The following is a 23,244-nucleotide window of genomic DNA, read 5'->3' as shown; positions in this document are numbered from 1 at the left end:
TTGGCTGCATCGCCGTTGGTGGCTTCTGTAGCCCTGGCCACGCCCTTTCCTGGGCCAGCCAATGGCGTGGCGCGGCGGGCCATTTCGAACGGCGGTGAGGGCGCCCGCTGTGTCAGTTAAGCAGCGGTTGGCGACGGCGGTGAGGCGGCGGGTGAGCCTGTAGCGAGCCGCCATGGCGCTCTCCTCGCTCCGGCACCTGGACTCCCTGAAATATGTGGAGCTGCAGCAGATCGCGAAGGCCGCCGGGCTGAAGGCCAACCTCCGGGTGAGGGGGTGCAGCGCCCCGGGCCCGAGCCGGGGGCGGCTGAGGGGGCCCCGGGCTCCCGCCTGCCCCCGAGGAGCGGCCCGGCCCCGGGGCTGCCCCCGGCCCGGCTGGGAGCTGAGGGGAGCGGGTGTCGCGTAGGGGGTGCGCCCGCGTGGGGACGGCGCAGTCGCGGCCTCCAGTCGCCGTCCCTGCCTGGGGGCAGCGTCCCCTTGTGCTGGGGGTTCCTGGGGTGCGGGAAGGCCGGCGGCACGGGCTCCGTCTCCCCGGCGTACGCCTCTGTTTGGGTTTTACCGGCGGGAGCTGGAAGGGCGGCGACGGGGAAGCGACTTCGGAGTCGAGGGCGGGCCGGGCCCCTGCCGCCGGGGGCCGCTGGGGCCTGCCGGGGTCGCGGGTCGCGGGGGGCGGCTGCCCTGGCGGGCTGCGGCCTGCCGGGCCCTCGGCTCGGGGTCTGGGTTACCTCGTGGCTAAACCTCTCGTTCAGGCCTGATTTTGGTGCTGCCCTTTTCAATTAGGTGTTTCAGAGCCTGAAATACCAACGATGTAACGTTATTGCTGCCGTGCTGTTGCCGTTGACTATAAGCAGGGGACGAGAACGCTGTGCCCGCAGTATGGGCGAGGCAGAAGTTACTTTAGAAACTTGATAGAACTTAATTTGTGTTCAGCTACGCAGTGATACTAAAAACAGTCGTCTTCATTCTTGAGCAATTAAACTTTCTGGACAATAGACAGATGGGAAGAAACCCAGTCAGGAAAACTTGTTGTGCCTCTGTGGAGAATATGCCACATATTTATCTGTGGCCTTAAGCACTCTCTCTAGTTTGACTGACTTGGACGGAGCTCTAGGCATGCCTTAATCCCTTAGATGGCAGGAAATGTTCCCTTTGCTTGTTGGATCAGTTTATAGGACACTGGCTGGGTTTATACAGTTTTTTGTTTGATGACTTAATGCAATATTTGCTTCATATGTTGTTTTGATTTCTCTCCAGGCAGACAAATTGTTGCAAGCACTGAAGGAACACTTCCATGGAGCAAAAGCAGATAATGAAAATATGGTAATAGATGATAAATCGGCCATCCTTTTTCAGAAAGCCAGACCTAACTTAGTAACCAGTAGAGCAGGGCAGGTACTGAAGGTTGTTTTCCACCACGATGTGATCTGTAGTAAAAATACTTTATTCTTAATAGTGCCTTTAGTTTAATGCACTTGACTACTGACAGAAACTAATAGTAGCTTTGAAGCTGCCTCCTGTACAACCCAAAGCTGATTTCATCTCGGATGCCAAAGTTAACATTGTTTTTCAGTATTCATACAAAATTACTCTCTGTGAACAGTAACACTTAATTTCTATTGAACAAATGTTTATTCTTGCCCGTTCAGCTCCAGATACAAATATTTTATTTGCTTTGTGTGCCTAGATGAAAGGGACTAGATACACATTGGAAACCATTTTGCATCTACTACAATTTACTTACGCTGACACTGTAGTAAAAATGATACAATTATGATGTTTGCTTTATTAATTTTTTTAAGGTATTGTTTTCTTAACTCTTTAAGTTTTTAGTATGCTGCATTATTTTGTCAGGTATGACTATTATTTTTTACATTTTTGATGGAAAGTAAATCGATATTTACTTTCCCTAAAATATATCACCCTTTAAGCGTGTTTCCTTTAAAATCTTCTTTGAAGGTTTGAGGAAATGGTGTAATCCTTGTCAGCTTATTTTTAACAAGTGTGAAAGGCTCTGATTTTTTTGGTGAAGAGTATTCCCCAGAAATGTACAAATCTGGGAAGCTCACAGCATTGTGGAAGTTAGATTTCAAATACTAAGTATTAGGTTTTTATAATTTTATTAAAATGCCATACAATGAAACGATACTAGGACTTCTCCTTGGCGTCTTCAAACAATGAACTTTGGTGTTTAGGGAAATCTAGATACTGCCAATTTCTTTGTTACTGTGCTACTAAATGGTATGCTACTGGTTTTCCTCTGTGAAATACTTTTTCCATTAATAACATGGAAACTTTGGAGCATCTGAGTTCTGTTTGTCAGATGTGTTCCACATTATATATTTCTCTGCGGTAGGACTCTGAAATAAGTGCATCTACTACCACATCCGATGAACTGAGCAATCGGGAGGAAATGATGCCTGATTCAATGTGTTTCATTACAAAGAGGTGTGATAAAGAAAAGAAAACAACCAGAAAAAAGCAGAACTCCAAGAAGAAAACTACCAGTGAAGAAAATACAGGTCTTTCTGATGAGAAAAAGGTGAATTGCATTGCTTGGTTGTGCGTGCTGGCTGCCCCCACTTCCCTCAAGCATAATTTGATGGGGTTTTCTACCACTGTTTATCAGGTGGTATATATTTTATATGTGTGTGCATGCGTATATATAAGAATTTTGTATGCAAACATTCTGGTACTGGTCTTCTGTACTACTGATTTTTCTCAGTCTTGACTATGTGCCGTTCCATGATGAACAGAGGTTACTTGCTAGTCATTACTTCAAGAGAATAAATTGAATTCCTCTAAGAAATACACAATTCCAAATATTTTATATGACTGTGATTGCTTTCACTAGTTCATCACAGTATTATCAATCTTAGACTACTTTCAGAACTTAAAATAAGGCTGTTCTCACAAATTGGATGATTGCCTAAACATCTCAAGTTTTTAATTCTCACTCCTCAGAGGGTTCTTTCTTCATGGGTTATATTGACTGAGGGAGGGAAGTTTCAAGGTGAGATGGAGGTAGAATTATTTTTCTTTAGAATTACATGCAAGTAGTGGGCGAAATGAGACTTTAATTTAGAGGAGTAAAATGAGAAGATGAGCGTCAGTGTGTATTAGCATTAGACAGAGAATTGTACAGTAACAAAAGCTACAATAGTAAAAAATAACATAGCCAGTGAATTTCTTTTTACTTGCAAATAATTAACCTTTGTCAATACATGTGATTTCATACCAAAATGTTAAGGGCTGTACAGGTAAAAGCTTTCTAATCTAGATCTGGCTGTGAAATAACAGGGTGAGTATTTCACAGGTTAATTCAGGCTGGACTTCAGGAAGTCTCTTCCTCCCTCTCCCAGGCAAAGTGGGGTCAGTGCTTCGGGCTTTAGCTAATCTGATATTGGAAACGTCTAAGGATCGAGTCTAGCAGCCTCTCTGTTCCACTGGCTGGCTGTTCTCGGGACAGCAGCCTTTCTTTGGATTCAGTTGGAGCAAACTGTTTAAATTAAGTATGTTTAAACTGCAGGAACATTCTGAAATGAAAGAAAACAAAGTGCCTCAGGGTGAGCATGAAAAGGGACAGAAGGCATTCCAGAATGAGGAACAAGGAACTAAAAAGAGTGCTGTTGGGAAGCCAGGGATGGGTACCAATCAGGAAGAACCATCAGAGAAGAATTCTACTAAAAATAATGGACATAAATGTAAGTAAAAAATTCCAAAGAAGTCCAGCAGTACTTCTTACTACTTAAAGTGCACCTCTTTGTTATTTTATTGTGTCTGCAAACATTTTTTTGTGGCATATCTGGTGATCGGTACCATATTTGGGGATACCAGAAGAAAGTCTGTCTCGTTTGAGTTTGCATACTTGTTTGTTTAATGTGTTGTAACGCATATCACAGAGTTTGTGGATGTAGGAATTCTGCTGTTCTATACATCAGACCTCTGAACCTGATGTTTTTAGTGACAGTGTTCTCAAAGGTCTGAGTGTATTTGACTCGTGCCTCATCTAGGATCAGTGCCTTCTGGAATACCCCTGAGGTGCCGCTTGGCTCTGTTAAGAAGTGGCAGGGAAGGGAGAGCTTGCTTCCTATGCTGCTTTTTTCTTTGCCCACAGGTGAACAGGTTTTGTCATTTTCCTCCCAGCAGTAAAGTTAGAGAAGAGCATGCAGACAGAATTCTTAATAATTTGTTTCAACTGCCTAACAATATCAGAGTGTGTTACCATGGATCACTTTTCTATCTGGTGGCTTTTTTTTTTAAAACCTTCAAACCATGATGCTGCTGAAAATACGAATTCATTTCTCCCCCATTCCTTTGTGCATGCAGCTGACATAAAGGAGTTTGTCGGTCCAATCTGATAATATATTGACATTGTGGGGCTGTCAAATAAGATATGTGCCATTATTTGCTCCTGTTAGACCAAGCGTACGTAGTCCTTGAGTGGTATTACAGATATTCTTGCTGTTCAGGATTTATGAAGGACATTGTTATTGGAAGTCTTTTATAATTCTGAAACTAATTGAGAAACTGAGGATTTTTAATGAAGGCTCTTTTAAGAACAGAAGCAATAGAGCCTGCAGAGGATGCTTTTGTTGAGGCAGCTTTCATCCTCACAGTTGGCACTGTACAAGTCTCTTCTATAACTGTAAGTATCTGTGCTGCTTTCTGGTTTTGTTTTTCTTTTTTTTCAGTAACTTCAGACAGCAAGAGCTGTGCAACAGAAAAATACTATGTCTGCTATTCAGTGTTGAAAAGTTGATTATTTTTTTTTAACAACCCCCCACTCCTTGCTTCCAGTGAGGATTTCTTTCAATATATTGAAGTCATCCAAGTTTACTTTAAAGGGAATGTGAATTAACAGAAAAGCAAGTGTTTGCTTTTGATATGCAAATATCAAAGTAGATGTGAAGTCTTTACCTGATTTTTTTCTTAATAAATCACTAAAATGTGAATGTGAGCTTAATACTATACCTGAGAACAGAGATACTAGAAAGAACTTAGACTCTTATTATGTATATAAGGCAGTGGCAGAAAAACTGGCCAAAAAGTATTTCTTCTTTGTCATCAACCTTTTAAAAAAACACTAGCTTTGTAAACAGATCCAGACCTGTGAATTTAAAGTTGGTTTTGTTTGCCACACAGCATAGTTTTCTTGTTAACTTTCCCTGTAAAATAATTTACTCTGGAAAGACAATAGCCTAGTACACCTGTGAGATCCATTCTGAGCTTGTGGTCTGTCGAGGGATGCTGTGACAGAGCATTGAAAAGGCTTTTGAGAGACTTAAGATTTATTCCAGCTGATGTTTTTATGCCTCAAAGTGGGTTTAGGTTTTGAGAAAATAAGGTGTGTTTTGGAACAAATACTTCTTAAAAAAGGTTGTGATGACATTCAAGTATTTTCCAGGAGTTTTAATGATTTTGTATAACCTTCCTGTGTGCCAGGTGATGCTCATCATGCAGGAGAGACGATCCCTTTATATGCAGGCCACCATGCATCTAGGTCTGGGAAAACAGGAATGAAAGCTACTACACCAAGTAAGATAACCTGCCATCTTTAGAAATGGATATGTGTTGCCTGTGTGTAAAAGGAGATGTCTTAAAATCTCTTACAACCCAAATTTCTATTTCTGTTTGGAGAACATCCTCTCTTTAAAAAGCAAGCGAACAAACAAACAAAGTTCCCAGCAGTGACATTTTAAGGTATATCTTCCAACTTGTAAATTTGTAGCAGTAAATGACTTGCATGTATATCGTAAAACTGATACATCAAAAGCTTTCATGTCTTCTGGATATAATACTTGCCTTCAGGATTTTCAAAACCACAAAGAGCAGTAAGACACGCTGTTACTCCCGCTTGCCTAGTTTTCACTTCATAATAACACAGCACAACTGTAGTATTTATGTATTGGTTCATTTTCATCGCTTTGTAAAAGATGCTTGTTTAAATTTTGGAAGTGTTTCTTTTTAACTGCAGAATTTGGGGGTTGGACTAGATGATCTTTAAAGGTCCCTTCCAACCACCATACTATGATTCTGTAATTCTCCAGAGCACACATCAGCTAACTGCCTGTGCAGGTGGTGAAGTAGATTCTATTTCATGCTGTTTGGTTGCCTGTGTGTACACCGTTTTTAATTAGAGGGATATATGTTATTTTCTTTGAGGCCATAATGATAGATATTGCAAGATTCTCCCGTTAAGTAGTAAAGTTCCTTAGGAGCGTATCTGATATGTGACTCTTTTTATTTTTGGAATTTCTTAGACTTTAAAAAGTTGCATGAGGCTCACTTCAAGAAAATGGAATCTATTGCTGACTACATTGAGAGGAAAAAAAAAATGATTGAAAACTGCAGCAGTTCTCTCAATGAAGTCAAGGTAAGTGATAACACAGAAATGTATCCATTGTTCCCGTATTCATTTATTTCCAGAGCCTCCCTGTACAAGTCCTGTGGAGTCCCTTTAGATCAGTTAAGTAGCTGGTCACACGCACCTGCAGTGGAATGTTACAATCAGTGAAATTTAACTGCAGTCCTATGTAACCACTTATGTACAGTTATTCCTATATGACTTGCATAGTTCTGCAAGGTTTTGTATTCACAGCGCATGGTCATAGTTACAGGAGCTGACAAATAACTTGTCAGTTTTGAGTAAAAATAATTATATGAAAATTACTTTTGTGAAGAATCTCTTGGAGCTTTTGTTTACAAGTTTGAGTTGCTGCAGAACTTTAACCAAGGGGACGGGTTATTTTTCAAAGAGCAGGAATTAAGTTTCTCTTCCGTGCCTTAAAGCACCGTTGCTCAATGACTGTGTAAGACTCCTTTAAAATGTACGCAGCGCCTCTTGTTCTCAGCTCTTGTGTGCCACGCTTGCGTGGGTGTAAACTGCTAAGGGGGCCTCCTTTAGAGTGTGGCAGACCATAGAGAAGTGACAGTAGTGAATCAATGAATATACAAATGAGTATGTTAATTGCTGTAGAGTCGTTTAAGTTGGAAAAGACCTTTAAGGTCATCGAATCCAACCCTTAACCTAGCAGCTCCACGTCGATATCTGAAGAGACGCACTGTAAATCCTGAGTGCTTCCCCTCTCTTGTATGGCACACATTGCATCGGGGTATGCTGAAGCCATCTTAATTACTATTGGCAGGTACTGGCCAAAAAATCCAGTTGCTTAAGAGCATCAGAAAAAGGCACTCCACATAACAATTCTAAGGTATGTAATTTCAGATCAGTTTAATAGTAACAAAACTACTTATGTTCAAAATAGGCTTATAAAGAAAAAAAGGGAAAAATTGAAGAGACTGTGTGCTTCTGATTCACAGTGTGTTTTCCCTTCCTCTATGCTGCCTTTCTGATAAAGGTTTTAGCAGAGTATGCTAACTCATGATTTGCTTTTCCCTAGAAACAAGCCAGTGGCAAAACACTTTTATTCAGCCCAAATACAGAGAGGGTCAAATTTTCCGCCACCTGTACTCCGAGTAACAGCCGGCGCTCGCCATGCCGTTCTCTGAACGCTGCCAGTCAGAGTATTTTATCCAGCAAACCTTTTAATCCTTCTGCCCTTTCAACAACCAAAATGAATGTCAGGTAAAAACAACAAACCAAACTACCGGTGAGCAATTTGGTATGATACGCATGAAATGGTCAACACTGACTGTGATTGGACTACATTATTTCTATTCCAAACATGAGAGTAATTCCAATTACTGACTTTCAGCCTAGCCTGAATGCTGGCTTAAGCCTTACTGTACTGTTGCTATCTTGAGTCTTCATTTTGATGCCTGATGGTAAGGAGCTTTGCATCTCTTTCAGCTTTCATTTTGCTAAACCAGCCAAGTTACATTATTTTCCTCCTCTTACTGTGTTAGGTTTTCTGTTTTGTCAGGCAGCCTAATAGTCTCTGTTATACTTTATCTTTGAGATTACTTCACCAGAACTGTAGGCAGTATTCCGGGCGGGTCTCACAATGGACTCCTCATTTGGCATTGCTTTGGGTACTCTCTTTCCCTCTTCTCCATGTGCCCTCCCTCCTGCCCCCCTGATGTAGCAGCAGGGGCTCGTCTTGTGATTAAGTACTGTAAGCAGGTTGTTTCTATCAGATGGAAATCAAGTTGACACCAGAAAGTCATGAGGAAATGCTCAATGAATGAGTTCATGCCCAGTGCTATTAAATCTCATCTCCTTTTACACATCACATGCACATCCTTATTCCTACACAGTAATCTAATTTTCTATTATGTTAATGTTTCATGAGCTTTTGTTATTGGTGAACTTATTAGCATATTCCTAACTTTTCTAAATGCTTCAACAAAAAACTCTAAAGAAGGAACCAAAAGGGCTGTCCCTGTGCCGCTCCATTGATAAATGTCCTTTTGCCCAGTTTTTTTAGCCAAAGTCCTTCTCTCTACTCTTTGTCTGTTTCTACACCATTGCAACAATTCCAAATTAATTTGGTTTACTAAACCTTCCACGGTGACTGAAGCTTGGATTTAGACATTCTGTAACTTACCCTTCTCCTCCTCCTCCTGCTAGCAATACGCAGTTAATCTTGGATGTCACTTTCTGATTTTCTGGTAACCTTTGCTTCACTTCTTTTGCATGCCAAGATTATAGCTGCTGGGACTTTTTTGTCCCTGAGTAAAGTGTGTGTGGGGTGGTTATTTTCAGTACCTTTTTGATAAGGGAATTTAATTCGTACAAGATTATTGAATTTTCCTTCATGTATTTATATATATGTGTACACACAGAGAGCATGTCTGTGTGTTTTGGTATGCAGGCAACTTGTGTTTTGACTGAAATTTCCAGCTTCTTTTGAGTAGAGTTCTGTTAGTTTTATTTCAATTTTTCTTAATTTGAGTTTTCAAATTAACAGTAATTATATATGTATTGTTTTACTAATAAATCCAAATCTAAAGTAAATCATGCTTGTTGGTGAAGAAATGTACTGGCTTGTTGCAGCCAAATAGATTTACTGTACAGAATACCAAGAAAGGCAGCCTGTTGTAATGCAGTTTATGTATAAGCTGTGAACATCTTCTACCTGTAAGAAAAGCTGAAGGTGGAATCTTCTGTGTTTTGTCACATTGCTTACGTTCCTTGTAGATGACTAACTTTGCCTTCAAACTTCTGGTAATTTTCAGGTTCTCAGAAGCCACAAAAGATAATGAGTATAAACGCTCTCTTATCAAGACTCCGTCTAGAATGTCTCCATACTTGGAGGAGATCTGCATGCCTGATGGCCAGAAGAGCTGCAAACTAAGTCAGAAAAATGGCAAGGGAAGTGCAAGAAACAACGATGTGACTGCACCAAACGGTAAAGTGGATGGTATTGGCTCTTTCAGATCTGGACTCTTTGTCTTACTGAATTATATTTTTTAATAACCTAATGTCTTGCAGAGCCAGCTTTTAATTTTGTTCTCTAATTTGTGACTGTTTTTTTAGAAACAGAAGTATTTTCTTTGGTTTCCAGTGTTTTACGGTTAGGTGCCAAGACTTAAACCTATGGTACCTAGCTACCTACAGAAAGGGACAGAGAATCTTCTAGAGCTTTAGGGACTACATAGCAGAAGACTCGTACAACCAACACAGGGAGAGCATGTCTGTGGTGAGGGGTGTTCCCAATGCCTTCTCAGGTGTCTTGTTCTCCTTGTGGGACTGGCATGCACCAGGCTTCCAGCTGTGTTATAGGGCAACTTGTCATTATCAGCCTTGGCGACCCTGAATCCTTGCTGTCTCCAGACCTGAAAGCTGCCTGTTTCGGGTGAGCTGTAATTGTGCAATTCTGGCTTTAGAGGTAGCGGGCGATAGCATTTAATGGCTCTTTGCTCTTGGTAGTTGCAAAGTGGTCCTCACAGGCACGTTCCAGCTTGCTGTGTACAGCGACGTTCTTGCTACTGTAACTGTGATATCTTGATGTCTTTTGTAGTTCTCACCCCCTTCAAGTTTGCAGCTCACTCTGCAGAACCCACCAGTGCAAGGAAGACATTTGATCTCAAAGCCAGTCTCTCGAGGCCGCTCCGGTACCAGCCACATAAAGGTACTGTGATCCTGTGTGGTTTGTGCTGGTCACTGCACTCACACCCTGTGTGCATGGTTAGGCGTTGACACAAACCTGGACAGCGAAGTCTTCAGTCTCTTCTCCTGCCCCTTTCCCCTCCTCTCTAGGCTCCCACTGTCTGTGGACTGACATTAAATTTCTTTGTAATATGTGCTTTAAGAGCTTCCTACTGAAGAGTAAGTCTTTATGACCAAAAGCCCATAAATATAACAAATATGTCTCTTCAGTGGAATGCAAAGATATGTAGAGATGAGATATTCTTTACACAATAAGGCTTATTTGTATTTTATTTTTGTTTAAAAGTGGGCTGTTGTGTGGCATTTGTGTGGTGAGTGTTACTTGCAAGTACAGTCACCTGTTACTACTGATAACTAAAATTACTCACGGGGAACATGCTGGTGAAATGGGTAATACGGCTGAAGAGGCATTTCATTTTAAAGTCAACCAGCAAAAGACAGGCTAAGTAATGTAAAATTTGTGATAAGAAGTTAAGCAGACAATTACTGAACTAGTAATTTAATTAGTCTCTCTTTTTGCCCCTAAACTGTAGGACTACTAAAACCTTGGGGAGAATTGAAAGAAAACTCTGTCCTCAGTAAATCTGTCGGTAGCAAAGTCTCTTCACGTAAGAAAGACTACAAGCAGCCGCATCTCCAGACAAGGTTAGTACACCACTAGCTTTTTATGAATAGCGTTAAATGATAATGTGACTCACTCCTCATTAGGATTTAAATATGCAGTTCAGGAAAGAATACTTTCATGTTAAAGCAATTTTTGCCTCCAGTAGTATGTCTACTATCGGGATAGTGGCTCTGAATCTGACTTATTTAGTGGAAGTTTACCTTTTGCCTTGGAAGAAGCTGTGAATGCTGACACGCTGTTACCTTGAGCATTAGATCTGTTATGTCTAAGCAGAAGTATTTGCCTGAAAGTACCATTTTTAGACTGAATCCCAACAGCACTCTCCACCCATGGCAAATGCAGCATACTGGTCGAATAAATTTTAAGCCGTGGGCAGCTTCAGATTCCTTTAGTTGCTCGTACCTCCACCTTTAATAGAACATCTGTCTCTTCTTTTTCCCCTTCAGGGAAGAAAGGCGTGAGAAACATGAGCAAGAGAGAAAAAAGAAAAAGGCTCAGGCTCTTGAAAACCGCAGAGGACTGTCTGTGGGTTAGGAGGAATAAGAAATACCCAAGAAATCACTGTAAATACTGTTTGTGTCCTGTTAACGTTTGTGCTGTGTGTAGTTCAGGTTGCTGTTAGCTAGTAGAATCCAGAGAGCATTGAATGGTATGTAATGCCTTCTAATGCATCTGAGTGTAATGCTTCTCCAACAAGATGAAAGCTCTAAACTTTTAAGAGCTTAGAACTCTAGCTACTTAATAATAATTTCCTTTAACTGAAAGATGTTAAAGGAGAAAAAATAAGTGGAAAAAAGACTCTCAAGGAGCCACTTTGCAGCTTAGGACTGACTTCTGCACCAGAAGGCCTTAGTTACCCACTACACCGCATGTTCAGACAGCAACTTCCAAATATTTGTTCTACTGGTACATTCCCACTGTTCGAGATGTCTGCCTTGCCTGTTCCCCAGTTCAGTCCTCAAATTCTGTAAGAAGTTACAGCCTTTCTGACTGCATGCCTGTGAAGTAGTAGGGAATTCCCAAGAGAAGAAAAAAAAGGCAAGCTCTCTGGAAAAACTAAAAGCTTACAGTATAACTTTGATATAAAATACCATATTCTTAAAAAGTAGCAACTGAAAAGTGGCTCTCCAGGTTGCCAGCTGCATGCTTTGAACACTTGAGTCATTCCGTTCCTTTCTATGAGAAACAGGAGCTGTAAATAAATTTCTGCTTTTCAGCTTTATGATGCTTAACAGAGGTTACAGTAGTGTCAAGGCACATTCAATACCTTAGACTTAAAAGTTGTTTGGTTTAATTTAAAAAAAAAATACATAGAAAAGCTGCCTTGATTTCTTATAGATGGAACTGGAAAGGTAATTCGGCACTTGTAATGTCAGCTGGAATTTTGAGCAAATAATTGCTTCGGTAAACTTAGTGTCCTGTTGCGTATGTGCTGAAGTGTCAAGAACAAGCCATTTTTTTATAAACTTAATGGAGGCAAAATAAATATTTTCTCTGTATCTTGTTTATCCCTGGTTATATCATCTAGTGTACTATGTGTGACTAGCTCCTTAATGTAGCACCAGTTTTGTTCACACTTGTAATTACTAAGCCATGTCAAAGATCCTTGTCACAGATTAGCCAACCTACTGCTTCATGAAAGTACAGCTGTTCTGGGATCATTAGAAACAATAACCACCACTGCTCCTGTACTCTTAAACTATTTAACCCTGTGCAAGAGGAAAATGCTAGCACAGGACACTGTTTCAGCTTGCTTTATTGTAGCTTCTTTAATATAAAATAAAGGAACAGTTAATATTTGTAAAGTACACTTAAACAAGGTCCCTGCAGGGGAGGCAAGTGCTTTCCTTAGGCTACATCTGTGGTGGCTGAAACACAACTGTGCAGCATCTGGTCTATAGAGTGTTTCTCAAATTACCAAAACCCAGGCTTCCCAGCCAAAGGGAGGAAGCAGGCCTCCCTGCCACCACCTGAGGCTGTGCTTCTGACAGCATAGCTGGGCTGAGCTGTTTCAGCCCTCCTGGCAGGGGCAGCTTCTTCTTTTTTTAGTTACTCAAGGGAGCCAAAGCTGAAGGTTGAAATGCTTCTGCCTTTTCCACTTCTGGTGCTGCTCTTCACAAATTTCAACAGCTGAATCACACTTAAGCACCGTTCCTAAGGGTATTAATTCTCATCATACTTTTTCCAGTTTAAAAATAGACATGTGTTTTACAGCTGTCTGCAAACCATATAATGTAGAAAATGGAACTTGTATAAAAAAACTACAACAAACTTGCAAAGTACTTTTATTTCTGTAAAGGTCAGGACCGAAACCAACACTCACCCAGTCAACAGTCCGTACTTCGTATGAGCATGTCACAGCTCTTCTCAGGCTGTGTTCCAGGCCGTGTATGTCCGGTCTTCCCCAGGATTCTGTACCTGGCAGCTTGGAGATGCCAATGGCAGTAGTCAGACTGGAATGACACCATCAACGTGTCATGCACTTCTAACGTTTACATAGAATCTTCAAGTTGTAAGCCACATGTTAAGAAGTGTTCTGCAAAAGTGAGCCAGGCATCCGAAGAACATCCCAAAGGCCACCAGCCTGACTCAGACTTTAGGATTCTTTTCATATGTTTCATAGGCAAATTCTTCCGTGTGAGCTCTATCATTCAGTAGCCCAATAAAATCAATCTCCAGCTGGAATGGACCATCTATTTTATCTCCGATCGTGAATCCAAGGGTACTAATCTAATTAAAAGACACATAGGTTAGAACAGTGTCAATTATGTTACACTAACACAATTGTACCTACCACTTCCATACGTTACAAACAATTCATGGCCATCTACTATTTATTCAAAAAGCAACAGCATTTCTTAAGGCTCAAATGCTTCATGGCCATGTTTTCCTGTACAGACCCCAGTGGGAAACTACTTCACATCTGCCCTTCCACCACTGTGTTGAACCCTTTATTACAAGTGGCCCGAGCCTAAAGCAACATGGCAAGTTTCATCCTTCAGGGTTTGTGCCTGGCCAGTTTCATCATGACTGGGTGTACAAACATGTTTTCACAAAGTCTGCCACAACTCTTGCGAGCAGGAAACACAAACAGAATGTAATTAAGGACGGAAGAAAACTTCCTTTCTAGACCTGCGGGCACTGTAAAACACACAGAGCTTTGTTACTGACTTATGCCACTGCTCCTCAATACGAATAATGTTCTTAAATATAAGAACACTCCTCGCTCCTTTCCCCCAGTGTCCTCCCTCAACACTATTCCATTTAAAAAAAAAAAAAAAAAGACCAAAAAACCCCAAAAAACTGTAACTGTAATAAATTTCATAAAAACTGCACAGCTCAGGCAGCTTCCTTGCATGTCACCTCTCAGAGCCCCCACTGCTGGCTGCTCTGGGGATGCCTTGGGTCACCAGTGGCCAGCCACCTTCAAATAGCAGCTGCTCTGGAGCCCGGCTAGCAGCGCAGGTCGGAGCTGTACCTGTGATTTTCAGGGCTGCTGTACATATAGGAAAATAATGCCAAGGATGTGTCAGATAAAGTTGAGTAATTGTGGGCTGTGGCTAAATATCCATTGCAAATGTATGCTAAATAAGTAATAGCTAAGGAAATTAAGCGCACGGACATTCCTCTCTGGTTCCTGGGAAAACGCAGAGTAGTACCACGAGGGACTGCAATGTTTTATCAAGGTTTCTTTACCTGCCTTCACACTGCTTTGCCTATTTTTGTTTTTCTTTAAAATACACTTGGAAAATTACATTTTGTATTATATGCAAGTGATCACTTTTACTGTGAAATAATAAGCATAAGGTAACAAGGAATGAAAACGAAGTCAAGGATGCTTAGATCACGTGCTCTTTTGTCCCTTTAACTCCTGGTAAATATTTTTCAATGCCCCATACACAACTTTGTTTTCATTTACCATTTTGCATGGCTTTATGTCCCAAATCCTGATAAATACTGCAGTGTCTGTATTTAAATACAGGCCTTTTATAGCAATTTTCTTCCATAAAGCATATTTTTTCTTGCAGTTGATCCACCATCTTCATAGCATTCATACTTGCTTCCTACAGCCTCAACTTCTGTTTTAAAACAGATTGTTTTCATGCTGCCAATGACTGAACTACCCTCAAATTTTTCCTGATTTTTTTTCCCCCACCTCATTAAGGCAATTAGGAACCGAATGCAACATTCCAGGTGACTAACACTCAAGTGATGGGCCTTTAATTTTCTCCCCATATATATTTCTAACACTGTTTATTTTCCTTTTGGTAGTCACTGGGCATTAAGCTGCCCTCAATTACATACACAAGGGTCACTGAAATTTAAAAAATAAAAAGATACAGAAACAATCTTTTCCCAACATGTCTCCTCCTGTGAATCAGCGAATTAGTCTACCTATTTGCAGAAATAAAAAAATACTTAACACATTTACTTAATATTTAGACTAGAAAGCCTGAAAAAAACTAAAAAAGAGCCTATAAATAAATCAGTTTACTGTGCACCATCAAGGTCACTGACACAGTACATCCTCAAATAAAACCTCACAGTATGACACCCCTCCCAATCTTCTGCCAGGAAGAAAGCTGATGATATGATACTCTTACTAGTTTTGGCAGTACTGTGCCAACCACCATTTTAGACTACTTAGTCACTTTGATCATTCCTAAAAAAGTAGGGGGGGTTGGGTTTTTTTTTTTTCTGAAAAGCCACACTGTGAGTAGTTTCTTGGTTATACAGGTCTCTTAAAAATATTTCTGGAGCTTCTCTGAAGTGAGCGTCACTTCTATCACAAAGCAGCATAATTTAAATGCAAAGGCAAGCGCAGAAAAACAAGTACTTTATAAGAAGAGGCCCTTCCATTTCAAATCCACAAACATTAAAGAATTTGTAAATTATCTATAGGACAATATGATCATACAAAGCCTACAGACAACTTGCCTTGTCTAACCAGATAGGGTGCTGGTCATCCTGGACTCTTCCCCGACTGGAGAGAAAGAATTTGGAGAATGGGATCTGACAGGAACGGAACAAAACAAACACAGACTTCAGTGTCAGCAGTACATAAAAAATCAAGGGGGGGGAAAAAAAGCCTGTCTTAGTAAATTAAATTAAACTCTGCTACATCTGGTACCAGCACCAGTTTGGTAAGCAGAACTGGTGCAGAGAACGGGCCACATTAACCCCTTTGCTGACCACTCACAGCCAGCTCCAGGGCCACGTGCTGTGTGGCGGCCGTCTGTAGCTGTTGTGCAGGACTGTTACCCTGTTAGGACATGACAAAAGGCTACAGTGCAGAAGGTGGCTCTTGACATCGAGACTATCCCCTTCCAATAACATGTCAACATAAAAGAGAAATTACTGAAAAGTCTAGCATGCATGTATATCAACAGCTTGCCTGTACCCAAGCCATGCATTTCATAGTGCAAACTTCATACTGAGACATCAGTACTCTAGCAAAGCAGCTCAGAATCTTGTAAAAATAACTTCGAATGCAGTGGGAGCCAGAAAGAGGAGGGGCTGTCATAAGAAATAGGAAGCCGGAGGGTTGGCTAGCAGAGATGAGGGGAAAACATGCAAGTCAAGTTTCATCAGAAAAGAGCCCAAACTCCCACTTCTTACAAGTATTATTTTGTGTCACAGATTCAAAGGCCATAAATGAGAAAGCACACCTCTGAGCCTCTGACTGACTCCAGCGAGTCGGCGGGTTAAGCAAATCCTGTCGCAGGGTACAAACCCCATGCCAGCCTACGTCTGTCTGCGTTACGGATAAAATGGTTACCGCAGAGAGTATTCCTAGCCACACCTGCTCAGCTTCCATCGCTGTCTGTGTTCTCCTTCGCCAGTAATAGCTAACAGCAGGCGTTCAGGCATAGCGGATCAAATCTTTAACACAATCGACACAGCATGCCCTCCCACAACCCAGTGATTTAGTTTTGGGAACTCCCAAGCCCCAGGCACGTGCCTGTTGTGCAAGGATACTAACAGCCAAACGAACAGACAGCATCAGCAACAAACTGTGCCTGTCGGAAAAGTTCCCCTTCCACAGAGCTATGATGGCCAGGACCCCAAGGCAGTCTTGTTAGTCTGAAAGACTCATTAGCTCACCTTTATTTCCTCCCAGTATGGGCCTCCTCGGGTGAACATGAAGTAGTTGTAGAGGTCGTCCTTTTGATGAGAGAAGTAAGGGTCTGTATAGATGTTTACCATCCAAGGTCTACCATCGCCACGGACCCGTAAATACAGACTATTGAAGTTTGACCAGTCATAATACTTCTTCCTAGCAAAAGATCCCTACAAAAATTAATAAATAGAATTACTCCTCCTTAATAAAGGGAAACTTCCATTACAAAGAACATAGCACTACTGCTTTGATCTCTGCCCTCATTATTATGTCAAATAATACTCAATGTGACATAGTGAAAACTGGGTTGCTCTTTCATGATACTAGTTGCTGATCTCTCCAAATTTCCTTCAGCACTGTATGAGAACCCACAAACTGCAGTATTACCACTCTGAGGACTCACGCTTTAATTAGAAACCACATCTTGTAACTATCAGAAAACAGATTTCCTTCCTAGGACCAAATTCCCCGCCAGGCAAGTACACAAACACTATAGTGATGGATCAGTAGTTATGTAGTTCATTAAGTTTAATATTCTGTGGTCAGTACTGGATTATTCAGAGGTGATTACAAGAAGGTTAAGTGGAATAATTTATCCCGTGATAACTTCCCTTATTGAAGACTGACTTAAGAAGCGGAAGCATTTCATGTTTTCCAACACATTTTGCCATTAACTGTGCACAAGGATATGGATTGCAAGTACGTCTGGTTCTCAACTGCATTTTCTTCCAAATATCTTAAAAGTCCCAGTGTTGTGATCTGCACACAGGCAGGTCCCTGAGTCTTCAGAGAGTTACACTGAGATCACTCAGAGCAATGCAGGGCAAGGGTCAGGGCTATTCTTGGCCAGAACTGCTTAAACCAAATAAAAATTAGCACCAAAAATTAGGTGATTTCCCCTTTCTTTTACAGCACTACTATGGTTACCTGTCAACTGTCCCTCTACCAACTCGTCTCATAGGTAACAGGATGAGCAGATCATCAATACATTAATACAAGCCCTACACCTACTTGATTTTATGGTTTTGCCAGCTTTGAGCCTTTTTACTTACATAAAGAGGAGCTTTTATATTTATATTTATATTTATGTTTTTACTCTCCGATTTCAAGCTGCATGATAAAGGTAGAGTGATACACTCCACCACTTCAGAATTTGGTGGTGAAAGTCTGGGTCACATTTGCACAAGTTTGTAGCAGTCCTGGGAATTTAACTCAGGTGAGATTCAACTCGCTGTTCCATTGCTCTGACCTAGTGTCACCATTTTAATGTTCATCTGCTGCTCATTTGTCCATTGATTTTGCTCACTCCTCTCTCTGCTCCCTGAAGATTCTGGCCCAGAAGAGACTTTACGTGTGTACTTGTGCCAATTCACAAACAACAGAATGGACTAAGAAGTTAAGCATTGTATACGCTAAGTCAAAATGTTCCTTTGCTTTTAAAGGTGCTTAAAAATACAGAATGAAACAAGCAGCATCAATAATAAGCACATCCATTTCTGGCTCTATTTTGCTCAATTCTAAGCTATCCAAGATTTGTGTCTTGCTTTTCCTGATTTGCAGTAGGAGCCAGGCCCTTAAAAAGTACATTTCAAAGCATTATTTTCCATTCCTGTGAGAAAAAAGATGAGCTCATTCACCTAAACCAAATTTGATGAATAGGCCAAGTTAAAGCCCATAAAATTTGTCCTTATGACACATTCGATTAACTTAAAATCTAGGGACACACGTCTATATTAATCATATCAGTTCTGGATATAATGGTTCATTACAGATCCTTCATTTACAACAAGGCTGCAAACAGGGCTGTCTTAATGAGTGGATGCCCTACCACACGTAAGTAAATGTTCAAACATTTATTATTTTTTTCCAAGAAAGTAAAACAAAAAAACAAGAAAAAGTTGTAAGTTCCTTCCAAGTCAAAGGATAAAGCAGCAACTACATCCTTGAAGGAATATCTAACACTCCTGAAAGTGACCAGTTTCAACTGCAGTAAACAACAGTCCACTTGTTGTCACTGGGATTACACAAAAATGCTCTCCGATGAAGTAACAGAAGCTATGCAAACATGAAGCTGTACTTACCACCAGCGGTTTAGCTCTCATACTACAATATCCACTGTATTTTGTCTCCCCATCGCGAGGTACTTCTGTATTGAGGTTTCCATACAGCAGAGCAGCCTGGTTGTTCCTACCCAGTTTGAGGTAAACTTCACTCTTCCCTCCAATCTCTACATCAGAAGAAATAACCCATTTATTTAAATCTTCTTGGCACCGAAACTCCCACACCACCCTTGTCTGCTCCAGCAGGTACCGACTGAGCGAATGGCCTCCAGGCCCTACTATGTGATCTTCGGTCTCCTTCTTCAGCATGCTAAGCTGCGTCTTTAAGACATCAATGCCCTTCTTAAAACTGAAATCAGTATTTTGCAAAGACGGTTTCTTCTCGGGCTGCGCCCCTGGCCTCCTGTAGCTGCTATACAATTTTGATGTAGAATTGCTGAGGAGAGGTCCAATTAAGGGATGCAAAACATTGTGCCTGCTGCATCGACCATATAAGTAAGCACTGTTGAGCAATGTAACAGTAAGAGCCATGCTGGTAAATTTGAAGAATTCACTTCCAGTAAGGCAATTAACAGGTCCGTAATTAATTTAACAACAAGACCGGTATCCAGAGCTATCTTACTTTAGTTACTGTAGTTTATCTTCACCTTTAATGAAAAAGAGAAAAATTTTAAAATTACATATAGGATGCTTGTAAAACTTTAATTTTTTAAACAGGTATTAACTAGAAATCTCAGCCATTGGAAAAAGGAATAAAAAATAACATCAACTATTACACTTCCCCAGAGGTCTAGTTTACTTAATGATTTCCACCCTATGCATTCCCCCCTCCCTGTAACGCGAAACACCCATGCAAGTCAGAAAAACTAAGTAAAATACTTCAAATAAAACTGAAAATAGAAAAAAGCAATTCCTGTTCATCCCTTTTACCATCAGTAAGTAACAGTAGCAAAAACAACTTCAGGAAGAAGGTTTCTAAAAAGGTGGCATCTATGCAACTACAAAGTACTATCACCTGCAAGAAAATCACAGTCAGGACAGGTAGACTGCTGCCATACGCACTAGAATGACAGTCTCACCTGGCAATCACAGATGTCAAGACTTTTCAGATATGAAATCCTATAGCAGCCATACTGCATGCTTTTTCCGTAAGTCATCCAGCCCCTTGCCCCCTTAACGTATGTGGTTGAGCATTACAGAGGCCAAAGAATTTAACATGAAAAACTGCAATTTGATAGGTTTTTTTATAAAGCTCTTGAAAAATTCTGAAAATCTTCTTTGCTTCTCTCTGCATCACTGCTGGTAGGAACAGCTATGCTGCATTGCTATTCTCTAATCCATAAGGGAGAACCTTAATGCTCAGTGTTCTGTACAGAGGCTATTAGCACTGATGTATAACATTAGATAGACTAGTTGCCTGGGTTTGGTGGGTTTTTTTTGTTTGTTTTGGGTTTTTTATATTTTATTTGGCTACAGAATAAATCCTGAAACTATGTCAAATCAGTTCACCTTCTCTAGGCTTTTAAGAATAAAGCCAGTCACCCCACAGATGCTTTCTACATGCCACATAACTTTCCCCACTCGTGGCAAAATTCACTACCGTTATTTCCATACTCCAGTTAAGTTATGCATGGTGGACTAGAACTACACTGAAGGAATTCACATTATCACACACTCAGCAAGACAGGAAGCAGGTTCCTCAAAGAAACCCCATGTGCAAGGCTTCCATGCCCCGTGGGACTGAGTCAGGGCACACACCATGACAGCAACAGGACCCCGAGCAGTGACCCCGTCCACCTCTGGGCCCTGCTGCCAAACCTGCCTCAAACGGCAAGGGAAACTACTGAAAAGCTGCAGCCCACAGCCAAGCTGAACCCCACTCCGCACAGACTCCTCCTTGTTTCCTCCGAGTACCAAGAAGGAGATCAGGGGAAACTGTAAAAAATTTTACTTTTGCTCGATTTTTTCCCTAAGATGCAAGATCAAACATTGAACAGGTCAAAGGATGAGGTCAAGAAAACCTTAAAAAGGCTATCTGTCAAAACAAAATAGGAATTAGCTACCCATGAAGGTGAACTTAAAAGAACAGGCCCGCAGATGAGACCTGAGATTGATGAACCTAGTTATCAAACCATGAAGTTTGGCAAGAACTGTTAAAATACTTTGCACTTTCATTGACCCATCCTCATTATATGATTTTAACAGAAAAACACTCCTCCTTGAAAGCTACCCGCCTCCAGAGGAAGACCATCCACCCGAGGACGGGGCAGGGCAAAAATGCATTGATGATACCTCTGGACTCAAGCGAGGAAGTTGTAACCAGCGCTGTCTAAGGGGAGCGGGTGTCAGGGGACTAACCCTGGAAATCTCAGTGTGCAAGCAGCAGGCCGCTGTGCGAGCGCGGCGAGTTATCGCCCCCAGTTACCGCCCCACTCTACGCAGATCCGCAAATTAAAAAGCCTCCCCGGCTCTGTGCCCCCTCCCGGCCCTATGCGCCCCCCCCCCCCCTCACCGCCCCGGCTCTTTTCTTCCCCCCTCCCCGGGCCGGCGCACGGCGGCGGCAGCGGCGCCGCCAGGGGCCGACACCCGCCCGCGGGGGTACCAGCGCGCCGGGCTGCGGCCAGCGCTGCCCCATCGCTCGGCGGCCACGAAGACCCGGCCTACAGCCGCGGCCAGGCGCCGGCCCCGGGCCCGCCTCCACCCACCGCGGCGCGGGGGCCTGAGGCGGGGCCGGCACACGGCGGCGGCCTCTCGGCGAAACCGGCCGCCTCCCCACACCTCACGCACCCCCGGCCCCGCGGCCGACAGCTCCCGGTGCTGAGGTACCGCCTCACCTCCCCGCCGCCGCGCCGCTCCGGATCCGCCGCCGGCGAGATCCCCTTCCTTGCTGCGAGAGGCCGCTGCACGGTGCCCCGGCGCCTTACCCCTGACGGCGTTCGCGCCCCGGCGGGCTGAGGGGCGGCCAGCCGGCAGCGAGGAACATGGCGGCGCGACGCCCCCGACGGCCGTTGAGGGGGCCGGCCCGCGCGCCGCAGCCCCGCCCCGCCCCGCCCCCGCGCCGTGCGCATGCGCCGTGCCCTTTGTGTCGCGGGCGGGCGGGCGGCGCGGGGCAGGCCGGGCCGCTGAGAGCGCCGCGCCGCCGCCGGGGCGGGGAGCGGAGAGAGCCGGCTCCGCCATGGTGAAGAAGCGGAAAGGCCGTGTCCTTATCGACTCCGACACTGAGGACAGCGGTAGCGAGGAGAACCTAGATCAGGTGCGTGGGGAGGCCCGGCCTGAGCGCGGGGCCTGGGATCTCCGGCCCGCGCAGGGCTCGGCGCCGCCATCCCTCCCCTCGCTCCCTCGCTCCCGCCCGGGGTTACGCGCCACCGTCGCTCTCCTCAGCCCGATGGGGGTCCCCGTGGCCTCCGTGAGGGGAGCCCGCGCCCCCCCGACAGGGCCCCGGCCTGCCCGCCGCGGCGGCTCCCGGGGTCTCTTCGCGGCGGGCCCGGTGCTCGCGGGAGGGTGGCGCGATGCTCCGGGCGGCTCGGCCCTGCGGGGCGGGGAGCCAGGCCCGGCCGCCGGCAGCCCTGGGGCAGCGCGGCGAGCGGCCCCGGGGGCCGGGCAACTTTTCTGTGCTGCCCCGGCGCGCCGCGTCCCTGCCGCCGCCGAGCCCCTGGGGCGGGCGGGCTCCCCGGGCGGGCAGCACAGCCGGGGCCGGGAGCCGGTGTCGGTGCGGCGGGGAGGGGTTCGTTACCGCCGGGGTATCGTCCTGCGTGGGCAGCGCGGTGTCAGGGGGGCTTTAACCGGGCCGGGGCTGCGGAGGGGCAGCCCCCGCCTCGGTGCTGGGGGTGGGGGAGGGGGCTGCGTTCGCTGTGGCGGTTGGCGATGCCGTGGTTCGAACGGTAAAGCAAGACCTGGCAGGTACCGAGCGTTACGGCTGGTGTGGCAGCGCGTGCTCCGGGGGGACGTTTGGCTGGCTGGCTGTGCTGAAGCCTACATGTCTGATGTAATTTACGTGCTGGACCTTCAGGGTTTTTAATATAGAAGCTGTTGCTATGTTGCAATAAAAAGCCTTCCCAAACACTCAAAAATGGTTTTGCGGCTTGGAGGTTGAGAAAAATGAAATCAGGTAGACAAATGTATTGGAGCAGAGTGTGCCCTGATGATTGCGTGTGCCCCTCGAGTTCTTCGAGCTGCCAGCATCTCACCACTAGTTCATTAGTTTGGTGGTTTCTCCGAAGCTTGAAAACAGAAGGGGCTGGACGAGCTCTGGCATAGATCAGTGACGGTGGTAGGAATCACCCCTTGGTTCTGCATCTGTTCCGTCGTTCACTGGAAGCATGCCTCTGCAGCTCTACCTGAGCAGTAGGTGCTTCCCCCTCCACTGAGC

At 43.8% G+C, this 23,244-nt stretch overlaps 3 protein-coding genes across 5 annotated transcripts in view; 2 read left to right on the top strand and 1 right to left on the bottom strand.

The window, feature by feature from the left end:
* The first annotated feature begins 95 nt into the window (after positions 1-95).
* NUSAP1 (nucleolar and spindle associated protein 1) lies at positions 96-12,193 on the top strand. Of its 2 annotated transcripts, XM_055813440.1 has the most exons (12): positions 96-265; positions 1,252-1,317; positions 2,351-2,536; positions 3,524-3,698; positions 5,440-5,532; positions 6,258-6,370; positions 7,143-7,208; positions 7,398-7,582; positions 9,136-9,308; positions 9,921-10,031; positions 10,603-10,714; positions 11,141-12,193. In XM_055813440.1, the coding sequence occupies exons 1-12, from the start codon at positions 173-175 to the stop codon at positions 11,226-11,228; spliced, it is 1,461 nt and encodes a 486-aa protein (XP_055669415.1). In that variant the 5' UTR covers positions 96-172; the 3' UTR covers positions 11,229-12,193. The 2 variants fall into 2 exon arrangements, with proteins under 2 accessions (XP_055669415.1, XP_055669419.1); XM_055813444.1 differs by lacking the exon at positions 7,143-7,208 and having other exon boundaries at positions 98-265.
* A 763-nt stretch (positions 12,194-12,956) lies between these two features.
* Positions 12,957-22,052, bottom strand: NDUFAF1 (NADH:ubiquinone oxidoreductase complex assembly factor 1). Of its 2 annotated transcripts, none has more exons than XM_055813520.1 (5): positions 21,710-22,052; positions 18,897-19,042; positions 16,800-16,985; positions 15,633-15,707; positions 12,957-13,424 (listed from the first exon to the last, which is right to left on the bottom strand). In XM_055813520.1, exons 1-5 carry the CDS (start codon positions 22,050-22,052, stop codon positions 13,284-13,286), a joined length of 891 nt encoding a protein of 296 aa, XP_055669495.1. In that variant the 3' UTR covers positions 12,957-13,283. The 2 variants fall into 2 exon arrangements, with proteins under 2 accessions (XP_055669495.1, XP_055669490.1); XM_055813515.1 differs by having other exon boundaries at positions 18,897-19,522; positions 21,710-21,844.
* Positions 21,996-23,244, top strand: part of RTF1 (RTF1 homolog, Paf1/RNA polymerase II complex component) — a 30,737-nt gene continuing 29,488 nt past the window's right edge. The window contains exon 1 of the mRNA XM_005231554.3: positions 21,996-22,128. Coding sequence (XP_005231611.1) covers positions 22,051-22,128 — 78 coding nt within the window. The 5' untranslated portion in view covers positions 21,996-22,050. The remainder of the gene's footprint in view (positions 22,129-23,244) is intronic.

Source organism: Falco peregrinus, chromosome 1 (assembly GCF_023634155.1).
Source record: "Falco peregrinus isolate bFalPer1 chromosome 1, bFalPer1.pri, whole genome shotgun sequence".
Taxonomy (NCBI): Eukaryota; Metazoa; Chordata; class Aves; order Falconiformes; family Falconidae; genus Falco; species Falco peregrinus.
This window is presented reverse-complemented; position numbering and strand designations above follow the sequence as displayed.